Source organism: Grammomys surdaster, unplaced genomic scaffold (genome assembly GCF_004785775.1).
Source record: "Grammomys surdaster isolate TR1022 unplaced genomic scaffold, NIH_TR_1.0 371, whole genome shotgun sequence".
Taxonomy (NCBI): domain Eukaryota; kingdom Metazoa; phylum Chordata; class Mammalia; order Rodentia; family Muridae; genus Grammomys; species Grammomys surdaster.
Genome location: NW_021604790.1, coordinates 6,764,423 through 6,784,833, shown reverse-complemented (window position 1 = coordinate 6,784,833; position 20,411 = coordinate 6,764,423). Strand labels below are relative to the sequence as shown.

General features: G+C 38.5%; 1 protein-coding gene across 1 annotated transcript in view; it reads left to right on the top strand.

Moving 5' to 3' along the window:
• Positions 1-20,411, top strand: part of Smurf2 (SMAD specific E3 ubiquitin protein ligase 2) — a 99,575-nt gene that overhangs the window by 28,937 nt on the left and 50,227 nt on the right. The window contains exons 2-4 of the mRNA XM_028780536.1: positions 12,756-12,794; positions 17,022-17,130; positions 19,968-20,101. Of these exons, the coding sequence (XP_028636369.1) occupies positions 12,756-12,794; positions 17,022-17,130; positions 19,968-20,101 (282 nt within the window). The remainder of the gene's footprint in view (positions 1-12,755; positions 12,795-17,021; positions 17,131-19,967; positions 20,102-20,411) is intronic.

Here is a 20,411-nt window from a genome sequence, read left to right as displayed (position 1 = left end):
CCAGAAGGTGGAGTAAAGGATGAACTTTCAAGGCAGAAAGTCAGGACAGAAAGCTCCCTTGAATCATTAGATGGCTTCGTGGGTCAGTTTAAGAAGGCAGAGTTTTGTTTTGTGGACTTTTTATCTCCTTTTGTTCTATGACACTATGTGGGGTTGGGGAGGGGATAAAGGCCTTCACTGGAATTGCAAGTTCCCCCAAAGTACCTTCTGAAATGATAAATTGCCCTTTTTTATGATTATATTATAGTGTTAAACACATGTATAAATTTGGACATTATAGCATATAAGACTGAGGATCTTGATAGGATTTGTTTTTGTGTCCTTTGTCATTTGATAGACAAATTGTGACTAGAGTACCTCAGCAGTCGGGATGATCCTGTAGTCTGGTGTCCTTTTGCATTTCCCCATACCATGTCCCAGAGATAGCTCTTAGGTGGGTGATGAAACATACACAGAATAACATCCACTTGATTTAGCTCATCAAAGATGAGACAAAATTTGGTTTACATGTCTACCCAGAGGTACTTAGATGGTCCTAAACTAGAAAGTCATGAAACCAGGACAGATGAACTCAGCAGAATCACTACTAGAAGGTGCCAGAAACTTGGTAAAATCTAGGACTGGGTTTATCAGGGGTTGAGTTAATTATATGATATTCCGGAAGCCTTCAAAACTGTTAAAATATTAAGCTATATTTTATAAAGTTGTTAGAGGTCAGAGATAGTGCACTAAGTGTAAGGGCTTAGTTGTTAAGCAGAGAACCTGATCCAGCACAGAATCTAAGCTCAGGATGGAGAAACAGGGTAGTCCTTTGCAGCCAAGAGTCTTACTGGGTAAGCCACATCTTTGAGTGGTCTTGTCTGGCGATACCCAGATTTATTGTGGGTAAATTGAGATCTGCTTGGAGGTGATCTGTAGTGTATATATGGTATGGAATTAGGACATCCAGTGGTTCCTAGTGATATGGTCTGTCTGCGTTAGGATTTATGTCACCCAGTCAGATGTGTACTGTGGTCAGAAGCTAAGTGGCCTGGGTTAGTAGTAGTAGCATTTGGATTTGAGGATGTAGATGCTGAGAACGGTCAGGTTTGTATGGCAAGCACCTTTGCCTGTGGAGTGGTCTTGACAGCCCTTGTTGTTCTTTTTACACTTGTAGCTTTCTCTACCATGTTTCTAGTGGCCTGCATTTATCAGTGGAGCCTGTTTGGTAATTTGCTTTATTAGGTATTGAAGAACTACAGTTTTAAAGTCAGAAAGTTTATTCTATTTACCTTGTTGTAGAAAATGGACTATTGTAGCTAGAGACTGTTATGGAACAGTGTCTCTTCTGCTCTTCACTAGACAATAGGCTCAGTGAAGGCTGTTATTTATAAAGGACTCCAGTAGGTAGTAGGGCTAAAAGAAATGGCAAAACAAATAGAAATAATTTGGGGGCCATCTTAATTTGAATAAAAGAAATTATTAGGTTAAGAATCAAGGAGCGAGTTTCATTATTTACTACTTGTTTCTTTTTGGGAAGGCTGTGGAGAGGAAAGGGTTTATCTCCTTTTACACTTCCAGGTGACAGTCTATCATTGAGGGAAATTAAGGCATAACTCAAACAGGGCAGGAACCTGGAGGCAGAAGGTGATGTAGAGGCTGTGGAGGGGTGCTGCTTACAGACTGGATCCACTGGCTAGTTTCTTAATCCTAAGGATTTGTTAGTGATTTTCTTAGGATTTTATTGATTTGATAGATATTTGAGTGCATATAATATTTAAAATTATGTAACAACCTGTAGGTGATACATAAGCCACATTAAGAGAAAAACAGCTTTCTGGGACAGAAGGTACAATAACGTGTCATATGAACTCCTGATGTATCACTGTGAGAAGGAACTTGGCATCAAATGGAGTTAGTGTGTTCTTAGAGGTTCACAGGAAAAGAAAACGCAAAAACTGAAAAAGAATAGGGTCAGGGGTAGTTTGGCAGAGGATCTGAGTTTGGCTCCCTGCACCTGTGTCAGGCATTTCACAACCACCTGTAATTCCAGCTCTCCTTGTCTTTGTGAGCACCTGCACCCACATGCTCAAACTCACGCACAGACACATAATTAAAAATAAAATATTAAATAGTTAGCTTTCCTAGAAGAAGTGTACACTCTCAAAATAGATGTATACTGTTGGCTTGCCTGTAACAGTCTTGGGCCACCCTTGCTGTTCCTTAGTAGGATACACCTTTGTAGGATTAAGGAAGTCACTATGATGTTTGATAAAAGTTGAAAATTGAATATAGAATTTGAGAGTGAGGGGAGGGAGGTGTAGACAGACAGTCACCTACACATATGAACCAGAAAGACAGCCAGCCAGAACAGGTCTTACATGGAATTGAAGTTTAATAGAGTAGTCATAGTTCTTAGGGTTAGTTGGAATAATCACATTTGAGGTAGTAGGAGTATCATGAATAAAGCTAAAGTAGAAAGGTCTTCATTTTATGTAGGAGATACAAATAAGATTGTCTAGTTGAGGAACTAATATGAGAAAGATGGACTCACTAACATTTTAAGATAGGTAGGTAGGTAGGTAGGTAGGTAGGTAGGTAGATAGATAGATAGATAGATAGATAGATGATTTACCATTCTTATTTATGAGGTGACAGAGTAGGATGAGTTACAACTATTATAATATTTCCTTTTTATCACATATATTAGTAGGATTGGTTTGTTTGGTGTGTGCATGCGTGCATATGTGTGTCCGTGCATGTGGATGTGTCAGGGAGCATGTGAGGCACTTGTGATACACATTGGTTAGAGGACAACTTGTGGGAATCAATTCTCTCCACCCACCTCATAAACTATGTGGCTTCTGGAGATTGAATTCAGGTTACCAGGCCTGGTGACAAGTGCCTTTGCCTTCTGAACCACCTTGCTGGTCTACAAATCTTGTTTCCTTTACTGTGCATATGAAAATGAAACTAACATGCTTGTAGGGTTCAGTCAATATATTATGTGGGGAAGTTTTTTTGGCACATTATAAAATATGCTAGATGTACATAAGTGAACATTGAGAATGGAAGCAGATTAAATAGAGAGTTAGACATTTGCTCCCTAGGTGTTTGAAAACGTGTCATGCATTTAGTAGACCTAGAGTGGTCCTGTGGTCCTAAGGAAAAGGGGCCTCACTAGGGAAACTGATAAATTTCATCTTGAATGATTAAAATTTGAAAGGCTGGTGAAGTGCCTAATAAGGAGTGTGTGTGTGTGGCAGTTGAAATTGGCTTGGAGATTGCTTGAGAAGTGAAGCTAGACATACAGATGGGGTTTACTTGTCAGCATTTACTAGAAAACTTAACCGAGTGCATAAGCTTTGCTGTGGAGTGTCCCACTCCCACGCCAGTTCATGTGTCAAAGCTTAATCGCTAAGGGATACTATCTGTAGATCGAGCCTTTGGAAAGGAATTAGGTCAATGAAGATAGAACATTCATGAATAGGATTAGTAGTAGATGCAAGAGAAGGTTCCCATCTTTGCTTTGCCAGGAATACAGCAAGAGCATGCCTGTCTACACACCAGAAAGAAGGTCTCATCAGACACCCTGTCTTCTGGCACTTGATCTTGGACTTTACATCTTCCAGAATTTTGAGAAATAGTGTTTGTTGCTTAAGCCACCCAGGCTACAGTATTTATTTTGGCAGCCTGAGCCAAGATAAACCTCTTGTCAGATTATGAGAAGACTCCTTTCTTGCTAGTAAGCAAATCTCACTGGACATTTTAGAGGAGAAAGAATAAAAATAGCTAATATGTACTGAGCATTTTCTATATTAAATATTAATATTTTAAATGATTCATATATTGTAATTTGTTTAGTCTTTTTTTTTTTTCAAGACAGGGTTTCTCTGTGTAGCCCTGGCTGTCCTGGAACTTACTCTGTAGACCATGCTGGCCTCGAACTCAGAAATCCGCCTGCCTCTGCCTCCCAAGTGCTCGGATTAAAGGTGTGCGCCACCACCGCCCGGCTTTGTTTAGTCTTTAAGACAATATCATGAGATGTTGTTTTATGTAACTTATAGAAGCCTCATTTTCAGATAAAGTCTTTGGAACATAGCTTCATTAAATAGTGTTCAGGATTACATACCAGTAAAATAGTAACACCAGACTCAAATGCAGGCATTCTGACCTTGTTTAACCCTTGCGTGATACTTAAAGCTTAAACCAAATTACACTCTTTCTAGTGTTGCTAGAAATAAAAGGTAAAGGACATTTGGGAGTGACTAGGAAATGATGCAGACCTGTCTATATATAATGTTAAACTACAAATTTCAAATAAATTACAAATACTATATACTTGAACCGTACAATGACACATTCAACTTGGTGTTCTGAGGAAGAATAAATTATTATGCAGTGTAGTTTAGGTATACTCTTCTATTTAAACATGTTAGATTTCTTTATTTTTAGAAATTTTAGATTTCTTTATTTTTATTCTATATATGTGCTATGCCTGTTTTCATGTTTGTGTACCAAGTGTATACCTGGTGCCTGAGGAGACCAGAGGAGAATGTTTGATCTTCTGGAACTGGAGTTTCAAAATGGTTATTAACTGGCATGTTGGAGCTAGGCACAAAATCCAGGTCCTCTGGAAGAACAGCTAGTGTTCTTAGTCACTGAGCCATCCTCTCCAGCCCCTAAGCTTCTTCCAACCACTGGGACAGCCATCAGTTATGAATAGGTCTGTTTGAAGGAATACATCTAGCAGTGGTAGTTGAGTTTTGAAGTGTCTTAGTTAGGGTTACTTTTGTTGTGATGAAACACAATGACCAAAGCAGCTTGGGGAGGAAAGAATTTATTTGGCTTAAGTTTCACATCACAGTTCATCTTCACAGTTCATTATCGAAGGAAGTCAGGACAGGAACTCAAGGAGGGCAGAAACTTGGAAACAGGAGCTGATGCAGAGGCCATGCAGAGGTGCTGTTTACTGGCTTGCTCCTCATGGCTCGCTCAGCTTGCCACCTTATAGAACCCAGAACACCAGCCCAGGGATGGCACCACCCACAACAGACTGGGCCTTCCCCAGTCAATCACTAGTTAAGAAAATGCCCTTCAGGCTTGCCTATAGTCCTATCTTCTGGAGGAATATTTTTAATTGAGGTTCCTTCCTCTCTTACAATTTTAGCTTGTGTCAAGTTGACATAAAACCATTCAGCATGATAGAATAGTGTTTGGCCTGCAAACAGAATATAAGGGAATCAATGTATGAAAAACAGTACATTTGTGTATTTTCATTCTCAAGTTGGAGAAAATAATTCATAGAAATACTGGTTTAAAATACATAGCTGAGGGGCTGGAGAAATGGCTCAGTGGTTAAGAGCAACTGCTCTTGTGGAGGACCCCAAGGTGGAGTCCCAGCATCCAAATTGGGAGGCTCAAAACCTGTAACTCCATCTCTAGGGGATCTAATGTTCTCTTCTGTGTCTCTGCAAGCACCTGCATGCACACATATATAGCCCCACACATATAATGAAAAAAGTAATAAATCTAAGAAAATTATATGTAGCTGAAATACTTTCAAATAGTTTTCCAAAATACATCTATTAGCATGTATTTAGGTTTGTATTTGGTACTTTTGCTTATTACAAAGGTCTGTAATAACTTTTTGTTTTTGAGATAGGGTCTTACATAGACCATGTTACCCTAAACTTACTATGTAGACTTGAACTTCTGGTCCTTCAGTCTTTGCCTTTCCAGTACTATGAATAGACATATACTACCACTACTGTACCCAGTTTATGTAGTGTTGGGGATGGAATCCAAGGCTCCACATGTGCCACACAGGCATTCTGTCAACAGAGCCACATCCTCAGCTCCTGTAATAATATACAGCAATTATAAGCTGCTGCTTTATGTATCAGTGATCAGGAATGGTGTACAAAAGCTTATTTCTTTGGAGCAGTGGGCCAGCTTGTTGGGACTCATTGAGAGGTCTTGAACTGGATTTTTGTATTAAGTTTTCACAGTGTTGGTGTAAGCACAAAAAACATGAAGAAAGTATATTGGTTAAAATAGCCTTGATGGGGCTGGAGAGATGGCTCAGCTGTTAAGAGCCCTGACTGCTCTTCCAGAGGTCCTGAGTTCAATTCCCAGCAACCACATGGTGGCTCACAACCATCTATAATGGGATCTGATGCCCTTCTCCTGGTGTGTCTGAAGAGAGTTACAGTGTATTCACATACATGAAATAAAGTCTTTAAAAAATAGCCTTGATAACTAAGTTACAGGAACAGTATTGTAAAAATTGGTTTGTTTTTGTTGGGTGAGCAAAGAAAAGTAGGATATCTGACTGTCTTTTCTCCCTTTCTTTGAAGTCGTTTCATTCCAGTGAGCTCATAATTGGAATGCAACTACCATCTGAGGAAGAAAGGGAAGTTTGTCAAGGATATAATGAGAGCGTTATTGAAATGAAGCATAGACAATCCATTCTGAGTACAACTGAGGAAGAACAGCAGGACACTCTGTTACTACAGCTGGGCATTGTGTTGATACTGTTACAGATGCTTGCGCATATAGGCAACTCCTTTCTAATCAGAAAAGGAAAATGATACCCCAAAGTGTGATAGCAGCCCTTCCAGGAGTAGTTTTTCCAGTTACTACTTCAAATACAATATAAAAAGGATTTGGGTGTTTTTTTTGGGGGGTGGTGGTGGGAGTGGGGGTGGGATTACTGGACAGAATTTATAAATATTTCTTGCAAAAGTAACAGAAGACATTTTAACCAACATAGTGGCATATTCCTATAGTCCCAGCACTCAGGAAATTGAAGCAGATGAATCTTGATTTAAACAAAATTTTTATGTGTATGTGTGCATGTGCCTAAATGTATGTACTCATGTATGTTTGATGGTTTGAATGTAAATGGTGCCTGTAGGCTCCTATGTTTCAATGTTTGGTCCTTAGTTGATATGTCTGGTTGATTATGATTTGGGAAGTATTAGGAAGTGTGTCCTTGTTGGAGAAGATGTGTCACTAGTGGCTGGACTTTGAGGTTTCAGAAGTCCAAACCAGGCCCAGTGTTTCTTTGTCCCTCTGTGTCTGTGGATCAGTATGTAAATCTCTCAGCTACTGCAATCTTCCCATCATGATGATAATGGATGAACCTGAAAATGTAAGCAAGCAATCAGTGAAATGCTTTGTCGTGGTGTTTCTTCACAGCACTAGAACAGTAACTAAGGTGTGTGTGTGTGTGTGCAAGCACACACACTTATGTGCAGAAGCTTACAAAGATCAGAAAAGACTAGCACATCCTCTGGAACTGGAGTTAAAAGTGGTTATGAGACTGGAAACTGAACTCAGGTACTCTACAGGATCAAACAGAGGCTCTTAACCACTGATCCATCTCTCTAACCCCTAGATTTGAGGACAGCAGGACTACATAGAAGGATTCTAATTGCCCATCAAAATGGAGTATTTATGGCGTGATGATTGAGTCTTATCTACCTTTCGAGCCCTGAGCTCAAAGGCTGTATCTTTATGTCTGTAGAACCTATCATAGTTCTTGGCATAAAGTTGAAATGTCAAGTGAAAGAATGAAACTAAGCCTTAGGGTACACATGTGCCTTTAATGTTAGTACTTGGGAGGCAGAGGCAGGTGAGTTTCAGGCCAGTCTGGTCTATATAAGGAGTTGGAGTCCAGCCAGGGCTATACAGTGAGACTATCTAAAAAAGGGGAGGGAGCAGATAAGGTGAAGGGGATTGCTTATCAATTGGCTTGTTCTGTTCTCAGTAATCATCTCGAGAGTTATATTTGTATCCATGTGAAATATAGAGCTAATTAATAATATACCAGCATGCTAATTCTTAGTAACTTTCTCATAGCTGTCATAAAATATATGGCAGGGACAACTTGAAGAAGGCTTTACTTTGGCTCTTGGTCTCTGAGATGTCAGTCCAGTGACATAGAGAGGGCCTGGTAGAGCAGAGCAGTTCACATCATGGTGGCCAGAAAGCAGAGTATAGGATCATGACATTATGCTGGCTTTTCTTTTATCCCACCAGTGTTCTAAGCTAATAGGTTGATGCCATGGATGTTCAGTGTTGGTCTTCCTCTTTAATGAGTCTTCTCTGCAGACTATCTCACAAACACGTACAGTGGGATGCCTCACTGATTGGTAATTCTAAACCACTAAAATTGACAGTAGAGATTAGCTACTATACAAATTTTCCTAATTTAAATTGATTACATCATCATTTTAAGCCACTTATTTACAGAAGAGGTAGGCAGACTAGAACAACTTTGGGAAATATAGATTTAAGAGCACAAAATGTTTGGAGGAATTTGAGATGAATATTATCATGATCAAAGTAGCATAACAGAAAATCTATGTATCTCTAGCTCATTTAAGACATTGTGCCTGGGCTGGAGAGATGGCTCAGCGGTTAAGAGCACTGACTGCTCTTCCAGAGGTCCTGAGTTCAATTCCCACCAATCACATGGTGGCTCACAACCATCTGTAATGGGATCTGATGCCCTCTTCTGGTGTATCTGAAGACAGCGACAGTGTACTCATATAAAATAAATAAATAAATCTTTAAAAAACAGAAAAGACATTGTCCCTAATGGACTGTATAGTGATAGTGCTGTAGCAGTTGTCATTGATCAAAATTAGCACATACTTGGTTAATATCTGAAGCTAGTATAATGTGTTAATAAAATTTAGTGAAAATTTAATCAATAAGCATTTCTGCCTTTCTGCATACATTAATTCCAATGAGGAGCGTACTAAATGTTAAAGAGGGTTGAGGTACAGCTGGCTGGATGGGAGAAAGTCTGACCTCTTCAGCCCTTGCTGATGTGGCACACTTACTGTTCAAGCCCCCTCTGCTGCTTTACTCTTAACATTGTATATACATGTCTCTTAAGAAACACCTAGAAAGCAAGAATGAAACAGTCTTGGTTATACTTTCCATAGTTTCTGTTACCAAAAATGAGACTTAAAAAATTACATACACTAGATACACATTTCTCAGAAGCCCTTGATACATACCTCCTTAGGGGAAGGTTTGTTATAGTGACATACTCAGGAGTTTGTCATACTGAAATTAATGAATTCTTTGAAGATTTATGGAGTAAATCTCTCATAATTGATACTAAGGATGGAAAAAAAAAAGCAGGGAGCTGTGGTTCTACTTTCTGAAGTAGATTTCCAAAATATAGAGCAGTACAGCGAAGACAAGAGCATATGACAATTATTTATGCAAGTGAATAAAATTATCACTTTTCAGATCTTATATTGATAATCTTCAAAATGACAAATATAAGGTGTTGCTTTGAGAGCGTTAAACAATATATGTAAAAACTGCTTCCACAAAAATTGGTTGGAAGGGCTGGAGAGATGGCTTATCTGTTAATAGTGGATCCTGCTATGGCTGAGGACCTGGGTTTAGTTCCTAGCACCCACATTTGGTGACCTACAATTGCCTGTAATTAGCTTCAAAGTATCCAGCATTCTTCTGGCTTCCATGGGCACCTACATATGAGATGCTGTAAACTCATGGGACACACTTACATGAATAAATTAAAAAAAAAAACCTTTTTGCTTTTTTTGTTTTTAAATCTGTTTGGAGCTGATGAGATTTAGTGCTAGGAATAGTAGTCTGGGGCTCGGGACATGGCTAAAGTTGGTACAGTGCTTGCCATGCAAGCATGATCACCTGAGTTTGGATCATTTGCACTTGTGTGAAAAGACAGGCACAGCATACTAACCTGTAATTTTAGTTTTGAGGATGTTAGAATCACTAGGGCTTACTAGTTAGTGTCAGCTAGTCTAGCCAAGTCAGTGTGCTCCATGTTCACCAAACATAGGTGAGGTAAACATCTACTTACATCAGCTGCTGGTCTCCACCCATGTATAGACGTGTGCCCACACAGGAGCTATACCCAGCCTTGCTTACTATAGTTTATACTGGTGAGAATAGTTTGGTGGGGGTGGGGGTGGGGGTCTGGTAGGGCAGAGGAGGAATGATTTCCTTGGGAGCGTACTTAGTTTTGTAGAACTGAGACTGAGAGTTTTAAAGGGTTTAGATGTTATCAGAACTGTAGGATAAATGACAAAGACTGGAGGGAATATATGAAAAGTGGCTTTACATTTTTTTGAGATGGAAGAATGTTTTATTCTGCTAAACAAAGAACTCTTTTAGAGATGTGAGCTCTCTCTACAGAAAAACATTATTACTATAGCAGTTTACATAGAATTTCAAGGTCAGTCAAGATAAGCAGCTTTTTTTTGAGAGAGGGTTTCTCTGTTAGCCTTGGCTGTCCTGGAGCTCTCTATGTGGACTTGGCTGGCCTTGTATTCACTGGAGGGAAGCTTGGATAGTCAGAAGAGACACAGGCCGGTATGTCTATGGAGGTTCTCAAAGTCCATGACTATGTTATGTATATGTTATGAATATGTATATGTTAGAAGTGAGATCTAAAGCACAGGTAGAAAAACTGTCTCAGACCAGAGAGTAGACTGTAAGTAGAGGGATAAAACTATAAATCTATGACAGGAAGTTAGAGAATTCTTAGACTGTTTCTCTGAAGTCAGGTGTGGACTCATTTCACTTCATGAATCATAACATGAATGGCAGTTTAAAAACAATTGCTTTATTACTTTTGAAGACTATAAGTTGAGATGTACATGTGTTGTATATGTGTTGATACTCATGGGTTGGTTTCTGTACTGATATAATGGGAAATATTTCTGAATCCATTTTATGATTTAGTACTTTCATGTGAAGTACTAAATCATAAAATGTCTTAGTCTTCATGATTGAATTTTATTTTTATAAACAAAACTGCCACGTGTGGTAAGCACACACCCTTCAATGTGAGTTAAAAGCCAGCCTGATCTATAATAACAAGTTATAGGCCACCTGGGGCTACCTAGTGAGACCTTGTCTCAAAAATCCACAGATAAAGTTTTTCTTCTAAGATGTGGCCTATGGGGGACATAGGGTCTTGTGATTGTTAATATCTTTATTCTTATACTGATAGTGTTTGCTTAATTTATTCAAAAGTGATTAGTTAGGCTTCTTAAACTTATATTAAATGAATTTTATATGCCAAGCATCAATAATTGTAATAAACCTCAAAGACAGAGAAGTATGTAGAGATTAGTCAAACATTCTATTCATATCTCACTCTGGTCTTTTTTGTTTGTTTGCTTGTTTGTTTGCTTGTGGGTTTTTTTGTTTTTGTTTTTTTTTTGAGACAGGGTTTGTCTGTATAGCCCTGGCTGTCCTGGAACTCCCTCTGTAGACCAGGCTGGCCTCAAACTCAGAAATCTGCCTCCCTCTGCCTCCCAAGTGCGGGATTAAAGGTGTGCGCCACCACCGCCCGGCTTATATCTCATATATTTAATTATAAGTATATGAAAGTTTGTAATTTTCTCTTTGCTTGTTAAGTTTGAATTAACAAAGTTTATGAAGGCTGGAGAAATGGCTCAGTGGTTAAAAGCACTGACGATCTGGGTTCAGTTCTAAGCACCCACATAACAGCTTGCAACAATCCATAAGTCCATTTCCAGGTATTCTAGTGCCCTTTTCTGGCCTCCATGGGCACAAGGCACACATGTATGTTCATACATTCATGCATGGAAACACATATACATAAAATTAAAAGCACTTTTAAAGTGTTCAATTCAGCAATTTTTGGTAGATTCGGGAGGTTGTACATGTATTCACATTACAAGGTATGCAGATTTGAGATATCTGGCTTTTAATTTAATTTTTAAAAAAGATTTATTTATTTGAGTATATGAGTACACTGTAGCTGTCTTCAGACACACCAGAAGAGGGCATCAGATCCCATTACAGATGGTTATGTGGTTGCTGGGAATTGAACTCAGGACCTCTGGAAGAGCAGTCAGTGCTCTTAACCTCTGAGCCATCTCTCCAGCCCTTTTAATTTAATTTTTAAAAAATTATATTTATTTGCTGGTGTGTGTGTGTGTGTGTGTGAGTGTGTGTGGTGTGTGTGGTGTGTGTGGTGTGTGTGTGAGAATATGTGTGTGTGTGTGTGTGTGTGTGAGAGAGAGAGAGAGAGAGAGAGAGAGAGAGAGAGAGAGAGAGCGCACACACGTGCACATGCTCTCAGGAGCGAGCATGCATGGACTCCCTGTAACTGGAGTTACAGTTGTGAGCAGTCTGACCTGGGTCCTGAGGACTGCATTGTGGTCCTCTGAAAGTGCAGCTGTCCTCAACCGCTGAGCCGCCTCTCTAGTCCTTTATGAAAAAGTTCTCCTCTAAGACTAGATCTTGATGGAAGAGAGAATTAGGTCTTGATCAAAATGATCAGATAGGCCGGGCAATGGTGGCGCACGCCTTTAATCCCAGCATTTAGGAGGCAGAGGCAGGTGGATTTCTGAGTTCGAGGCCAGCCTGGTCTACAGAGTGAGTTCCAGGATGCCAGGGCTACACAGAGAAACCCTGTCTCAACACCCCCCCCCAAAAAAAAAAAAAGGTCAGATTTGTAATCTTGTTCTTCTACTGTTACTGGTAATCATTGCTAAGGTTACAGCCATTGATTGATATAAAGCTGACGGTTACTTAGCTTCTTCTGTAGTTTATGATTGTACTTTGTACCTCACTGTAGTTAGGGTTACTTAGGGTTTAATTATCCATGTTTGGCATATAAAATTCATTTAATATTTTTAAGCATTTAAATGTTTAAAAGTGAAGCAATTCAGTCTTACTATTTTAATTTAATTTTCCTATGTATTTGTTTTTTTTTTTTTTTACAGTACTCTGTGCAAAAAACTTGGTGAAAAAGGATTTTTTCCGTAAGTAAATGAACTTTAATACAAATCTTGTATATCCTGTGTAGGTTTGGGGGAGAATTGTATTTTCAGAACTGTCTGGTTTAGAGATTTGGAGGCAGACTGTTTTATGAATGCTACAATTTCAGGTCATTGCCTTACACTTATCTGGAGGGTTCTGTGGTTTACCTTGCCCCTTCTCTTTACCCACTTCTACTCATTCATACAAATGTGTGTGCAGGTGTACAAATGCAAGTGTTAGAAGTGTTTCTGGAAAGGTTCAAGAAAAAAATTAATATGCTTTTACTTTAACATTTTAAGGAAAATTCACTCATACATTCAGGATTCACTGGGAGGGAGAGAGTTGAGCCTGCTTGTAGAGTTTCCAGGGTTATAGGAGAGAGACACTGCCAGTCTCCAGAGAAAGGGTTGACTCTGCACTGTAGTCTATTTGCCAATTGGATGTAGTTTTCTGTTTTGTTTTGGGACAGGGTTTTGCTGCGTGGCCCAGCTGGCCCTGAACTTACAGTCCTTCTGATTCTGTCTTCTTGAGTGTCAGGATTACAGGCATTAACAATGCCCAGAAGTTGCGAAAATTTTTGTAGTTTTATTTAAGATTAAATTTTGTGAGAGCCCATTGGGACATTTCCTTGTATTTACTAAAAATCTTAACCTGTAATCTCTTTCTCTCTTTCTCTCTTTCTCTCTTTCTCAATTTGTATTTTTTTTGTTGCTTTGAGGTAGAGTTTCATGTATCCCTGTCTGGCTTTGAGTTCTTGAGCCTTCTGTGTAGTCTCTGCGAGCAGATTTCTAATGTGAATTTTAACCTTATAATTGTATACTTTACATTAGCTTTAAATTATTCAAGATTGTAAACAAAAAACTTTAGCCAAAAATTTTACATGTAAAATATTTGAAATTAGAAATAACTTTTATTAGAATTTTTTAATCTAAGTTCTGTCAGCTTACAGAAACAGTGTATTGGGTGTTTAATATGATGTTAGGTAATATTTTTCAGGTTGGTTAAAAGGGTTAGAAATTCTCAGGACTGGAGAGATGGCTCAGCAATTAAGCACTGGTTGCTTATCCAGAGGACCTAGGTTGGATTCTCCACACCCACGTGGAGTCTCACTACCATTTGTAACTCCAGTTCCAGGGGATCTGATGGCCCAGTTCTGACCTCTGAAGGCACTTCATGCAAGTGGTGCACAGGCATATGTGCAGGCAAAACATTCATATATATACATAATAATAATAGTAATATTTTTACAGGAATCATTTTTGACACATTTTAAATTCATACTTATTTTCATTTATTACTTTCTATCTTTCTACATTTTATAAAACTCTAGGTATGAATGTTTATGGTATCTTTGTGTTTATATGGGTAAGTGTGAAGTAGGATAACTTGAAGCAGAGGAGGGGCAATTGGAAGTAGCCTTCCACTTTTGTACCATATTCTGTGTACCTCACAAGCATTTCACAGGAGAGGAGGGCCCAAGGGCTGTGGAACTCCCCAACTGTAACTGCTAACACCAATTTTATTCTCTCCTGGGCTGCTCCTTAATTATTCTTCTCTATCATTAATAACCTAAAGACCTCAGTAATTTTTTGAAAAACTCTTCCTAAGATTGAGCTTTGTGATTTGTCTTGATGAAGCTGCAAAGCAGCAGGGAGGCTTGGCTGTGGTGCCGACCAGAGCAGAGCTGAGGCTCGCCTTTAAGACATTTGCCCACATTTTGTAGATAAAATCTTCAGTCTATCTTTGTCTGTCTTTCAGTTTTCTTTCCTTTTCAAGTTCTTTCCCTTTCCCAAGAGCCCCATTCACAGCTTCTCTCATAAAACATCCAGATAGTCTTGTCTCAGTGTTCCTCAGAAGTCGTTAATTCTTTGTAAGTCTCTAAGAATTGACAGTGACACCTTGTGAGTCTTTTTGTGCTTGAATAGTAGGTGAAAGAAAGAAATCCTATTTCATTGGTGTAGGCAGTAAAAACTGCAAAGAATAATTTGAGTAATTTAAGAATGTGAGTTTGCTTCAGGCATAAGGTTTGAAGGTAGCATAATTATTTTTAAAACTCAAAATGGAAGCTATCTGGCAGACTAGAAAAGAGAAAAACAAAAAATCAGCCTTAGGCCTTCCAGAGGAGTCAGCCAAGGATGGCAGTGACCTGAGGCTCACCCTGACCTATGTTCCAGATTTCTGTGTAGGTTTATACCTGTACTTCAGGGTGTCTTTGGCCTGTTTATAATAAAGTTTTGTCTATCCACATTTATCTTAGAGGAAGACAGTAGATCTCAAATGTTTCTATTATCGAGTATGTTTCCTGATCAGAGTAGAGTTTTTAAAAAAAGATTTATTTATCATTTTAATTTTAGGTGCATGAGTGTTTTACTCACATGTAAGTGTACTGCCCCCATCCCTGGTGCCCCTGGAGGCTAGGAGAGGGTGCTGGGTTCCTGGAAGTATATTTATGGACAGTTGTAAACCATTATGTCAGTGCTAGGAAGTAAACCTGGTTTCTCTGCAAGACTAACAAATGCTTTTAACTGCTGATGCATCTCTCTAGTACACAGAGCATAATTATTAATAATAAATATAGTTAAGTTTTTGTAATTTAAATTGTGTTCAGTGATTAAAGTCTATTTTAAGGTAGTGTATGGGTACATGTGTCATGATACATGTGAGGGCTCTACTGCTCTTAGGAAAATCTTTTTGTACCTGTGTGTGCTCTCCATTCATTGCTCTTTCTTCCTGTTCATATTCAGTCTGTTCTCCTGGCTTCATGAGCTCTTCCTTCACTCACTTTTGAACCAAATAGTAAATGGATGGTGTGTCAGTTTTTTATCACTGACCGAATATTTGAAAGAATCAACTTAAAGGAGGAACTGGTTTTTTGGTTTTGGGGGGATCTTTTTGTTTTTGTTTTTTTGGCTCACTGTTGTAGAGGTTTCCAGCTTATGTCTAACTGGCTTAGTTTGTGTGGGCCTGTGACAAGGCTGAGCATGTGGCAGGGAGAACACGATGAGGCTGCTCAGTTCACCATGGCTAGAGAGCAGAGACGACAGGGATGGGACAGAGTAGGGCAGGAGTGAGACACAGCACCCGAGCTCTACCTCAAGGACTCAGTTCCTTCAGCAGGGTTTGTCTCATTGTCACCTCCCAGAACAGCCCGTCATATTGTGAATGCATCAGTGGGTTACTCTTGATAAGGTCAGACTCCTCATAAATCAGTCCCTTCCCAACTACCTCTGGGTATTGCTGTGGTAGGGACCAATCTAACACAGTCATTGGGGTACATTCCAGATCCAAATATGATATGATATAGCATAGTTGCAACCCTTTAATACAGTTTCTCATGTTGTAGTGACCTCCAACCATAAAATTATTTTCATTATTACTTCATGACTATAATGTTGCTGCCCTTATGAATCATAATGTAAATACCTTGTTTTCCCATGGTTTTAGTCAACCCCTGTGAAAGGGTCCTTTGATTTCCCCACAAGGGGTTACAACTCAGCAGAACCGCTGCTTTAGACTCTGGTCATACTTTTCACTACTATGTGTACGTTGATCTAGTTATGATTTGACATTTAATCTTTTTATTCTTCATTTGTAAAATAGGAATAACAACACTCATTTCCCTCAGAAGATTATTGTAAAGATTTAAGATGAAGCATTTTGAATAATTCCCATTATGTTTGCTGTTTTAGTCAGATAGCCAAGCATTTCCTTACTGTCAAGTTCTTTACCTGTGGTTGCTACTTTCATTTCCCTTTTGTGGTGTCTCTTATACTTGTAGTCATTACTTGGTGGCAGTTTTTAAAAAGTTTGGCTTTTCTGAAGTTAATGTTCTGTGTGACAACTATGTTTAACAAGCCCTTCACATGAGCTGCTAAGACAGTGTGTGCAAGGGAAGAGTGGGGATATTTGAGCATTCACCTTCTTAGAGGTTAATGGCTGCTTATAATCCTCAAGCACCCAGGCACCATCTAGACCATGGTAGTGTTGCTCCAAGTTGGGAACAAGAAAAAAAGCATACAGTTTTGATATCAAATGTGGAAGTGACTTCAATGTTTGGTTTAAAATAGCCCCTCACCCTCTGTGCGTGCGTGTGTGCCTGTGTGTGTGTGTTTGAATGTTGGAATGGAAAAATATTTTATAGCAAATAATAATCCTCATGTAATTAATCTTTTGTCTTACATGTCAAAGTATTTTTTTTTTAGTTTAAAATACTTAACTTTTTCCCACAGGACTCCCTGATCCATTTGCTAAGGTGGTAGTTGATGGTTCTGGGCAGTGCCATTCTACAGATACTGTGAAGAACACACTTGATCCAAAGTGGAATCAGCATTATGACCTGTAGGTATAAATGATTAATTTGAAATGAAACACAGAATTAAATTTAATATAATCTTTTAAAAGAATCATGGAAAATGGTTTCAGTTTGTATATAATACAGTTTCCTTTTCTTTTCCTTTGTCAAAATAGTACTAAATATTGAGCCTTGGGTCTCAAACATGGAAGGCAAGCACTCTATCACTGAACTATACCCTCACCTCCTTTTTTACTTGTATGTATTTTAAGACAGGTCTTACTAAGTTGCTCAGGTAGACCTTGAACTTGGACTCTTCCTACTTCACCCTTCTAAATAGCTAGGATTGCAGGCCTGCCAATGAACAGGCTCAGCTTTATGACTTGATATCTATAAACGGGGAGCCAAACCCAGTGGACAAGTGCTTTGAGTGATTGATAAACAAGACAGGCAGTCAGGCATGTGCGTGTGTGCGTGTGCGCACACACACACTCAGTTAAAAGAAAGAAAACATATCTTTAAAAAGTTACAGCTATATTTCTTGGTAAGTTCAGTTTACCTTTTCCTGAAGACTAGGGATGTTGAACATGTTTTCATGTGCTTGATGGAACTTATTTTATAGTGAGTATTAACTGGCTTCCTAGGGAGATCTATCTTACATGTGGAGGGCCACATGATCAGAGTAATACTTGGGATCATTTTGTTAAATCTTTTCATTACGTTGTGTAGGCCTAGAAAGGATAACAATTATACTTTAGCCAATATCTTGACTGCATATATAATATTGTATTCTTCATGATAATATTGTGTTCCCTTGTAGAGATATTCCTTATATGTTAGACCCTCTTAAATTTTGTTTATAAATCTTATACTTGTTGGGGAAGTTGAGGTTCTAATAAAATAGAGATTTCTATTTAAGTTTAAAGCTTGGTGCAAGCCGGGCGGTGGTGGCGTACGCCTTTAATCCCAGCACTTGGGAGGCAGAGGCAGGCGGATTTCTGAGTTCGAGGCCAGCCTGGTCTACAGAGTGAGTTCCAGGACAGCCAGAACTACACAGAGAAACCCTGTCTCGAAAAACCAAAAAATAAAAAAAAAAAAAAAAAAAAAAATCTTGGTGCAGTGGTATGTGCCTATAGTACTACCTATTCAGGAGGATTGTAAATCCTTAGTCCATGTATGAACAACATAGCAAGACTCTTTCTTAAACACAACACCAACAAAAACTGTTTAGCTTACAGGTTTAAAAGAATTCATTTTCTTCTAGCCATGTATATTAAGTTATATAAGTTTTCTTTAAAATAAAAACAGAGACTGCCTAAATGTGATTTCTAATTCATTTCTGACCTTGAAATATTTTGACAGAATGTTTCTGACTTGTAAAACTTAAGTCCTTACAGTTATTTTCAAAAGGCCTATAATTAGAAAATTATTACAGTTTAGAATTTCAGATCTTTTTGAATCATAGTAAACATAAAGAATATTTTGGTACATGTACTAAGAGTTCCTTAGGCCAGTGGTGGGCTATGGAGGCCTCAAGAGTCACTATTTTAAAATAGCTACAAACCAGTTAGGAAACAGGTGTGGGTGTGTGTGTGTGTGTGTGTGTGTGTGTTGTATTACTTGTTATTATGTGATATAACATGCAATAGTTACATACTAGTATGTATTTGGTAGATGTTTTTGAAAATTGATACATGTGTATTCTATGTCAATTTAGAACATCTCTTTTGTAAGCAATAGACCCAATACAAACTAGCTTCATTTTAGAGCCAGGTTTGATGGCCCACGCCTGTAATCCACCACTTGAAGCAGAGGCGCCGGAGGGAGGCAGGTTAAAAGCCAATCTGGTCTAAATAAACAATAACAAAACAGGCCTGGGCATGTAGCTTAGTTGGTAGAGTACTTGCCAAGCATGCATAGAGCCCTGGGTTTGATCCCAGTATTACCTAAAACTGGATATAGTAACACATCCCTATGATCTCAGCACGGTAGGTGAAAGCAAGATCTCCTAGTGAGTTCAAGGCTAGCCTGGGCTGCATTAGACCGTCCTTCAAAGCAACAAAGCAAAGGGAGAAAAAACCTTAGTTTTTATAAGGTGAATGTATTGACTTGCATCACAAGAATGTCAGGGTGGTCACTCTTTAGACACACTGAAGCACATCTTCCACACTCCTTGTTTTGGTTTTATTGAATGATAGCATAAGATCAAGGTGGCTGGACCAAAAATGTGACCTCTTAGAACCACTGAAAGAAAGTTAGGTTCTGAACACATGATTATGTTATTAACCATGTTTTTGCATGACTTGATGCCATGTTAATAATTGGCTGTGATAGAGCTTTTACATACTTGCAGGCATATGCACAGACAAGTATAGTAACGCTTTTCCCTGCTCTGCTTGTCTGCAGGCAGTGAAGTGAAATCTACAAGAGTCCTGCTCGCTCAAGGCCTGCATATAGGAAAGAAGCAGGGGAAAAGCGTTACAAACAACTTTTGTTCTGCAGCATTTAAAAATATAACAGGTAGGTCAGATTTTTGGTCTATCAGCCTTGACAGTGCCTCTTGAAGGTGAACTAAGTATCTGAGGTAATACTTAAAATATGAGTGCTCTTTCTACATCTGAATGACAATCCCAAACCCTAAAATAGCTTTTTTTTATTTAAAGTTTTTACCCAACATGAGATTGGAAAAAAGGGGATTATTTTAAAAATTATTTTAAATGTTTTTAAAGTTTAAGTTCAGTACTTTGGATTTATTGAATTCAAAACATAGTTTGCTTCTTTTAGCCATATTCTGAAATTTACTTAGGATGTTTGGATATTAAAAAGTTAAATTGTATACTATTTATAATTACCAAGTTATTCATGTAGCTGTTTTGTTTTTTAGGTATATTGGAAAGTCTGATTCAGTTACGATCAGTGTATGGAATCATAAGAAGATCCATAAGAAGCAAGGTGCTGGATTTCTTGGTTGTGTTCGTCTTCTTTCCAATGCCATCAACCGCCTCAAAGACACTGGTTGTGAGTAAATTTTTTAATTAGAAAATATGTATGAGAACTTTTATGTAGTAAGTTCCCATGTATATCTGAAACACTGATAAATGTTCCTGGTCTATATTTATTAATCAGACACAAAAATTGAAACATTTTGGGCTTGCAAAGTAGTTTGGTGGGTCAGCCAGCTGCCAAGGGTAATAGCTGACTCTCTCTTTCTCCTTCTCCCCTTCCCTTTTTTCTCCCTATCTCTCTCTCCTCCCTAGCACATACTAAATACTTAAATTGAATTTTTTTTTTCAGAAATAAAACTTTTTTTTTTTTTTTTTTTTTTTTT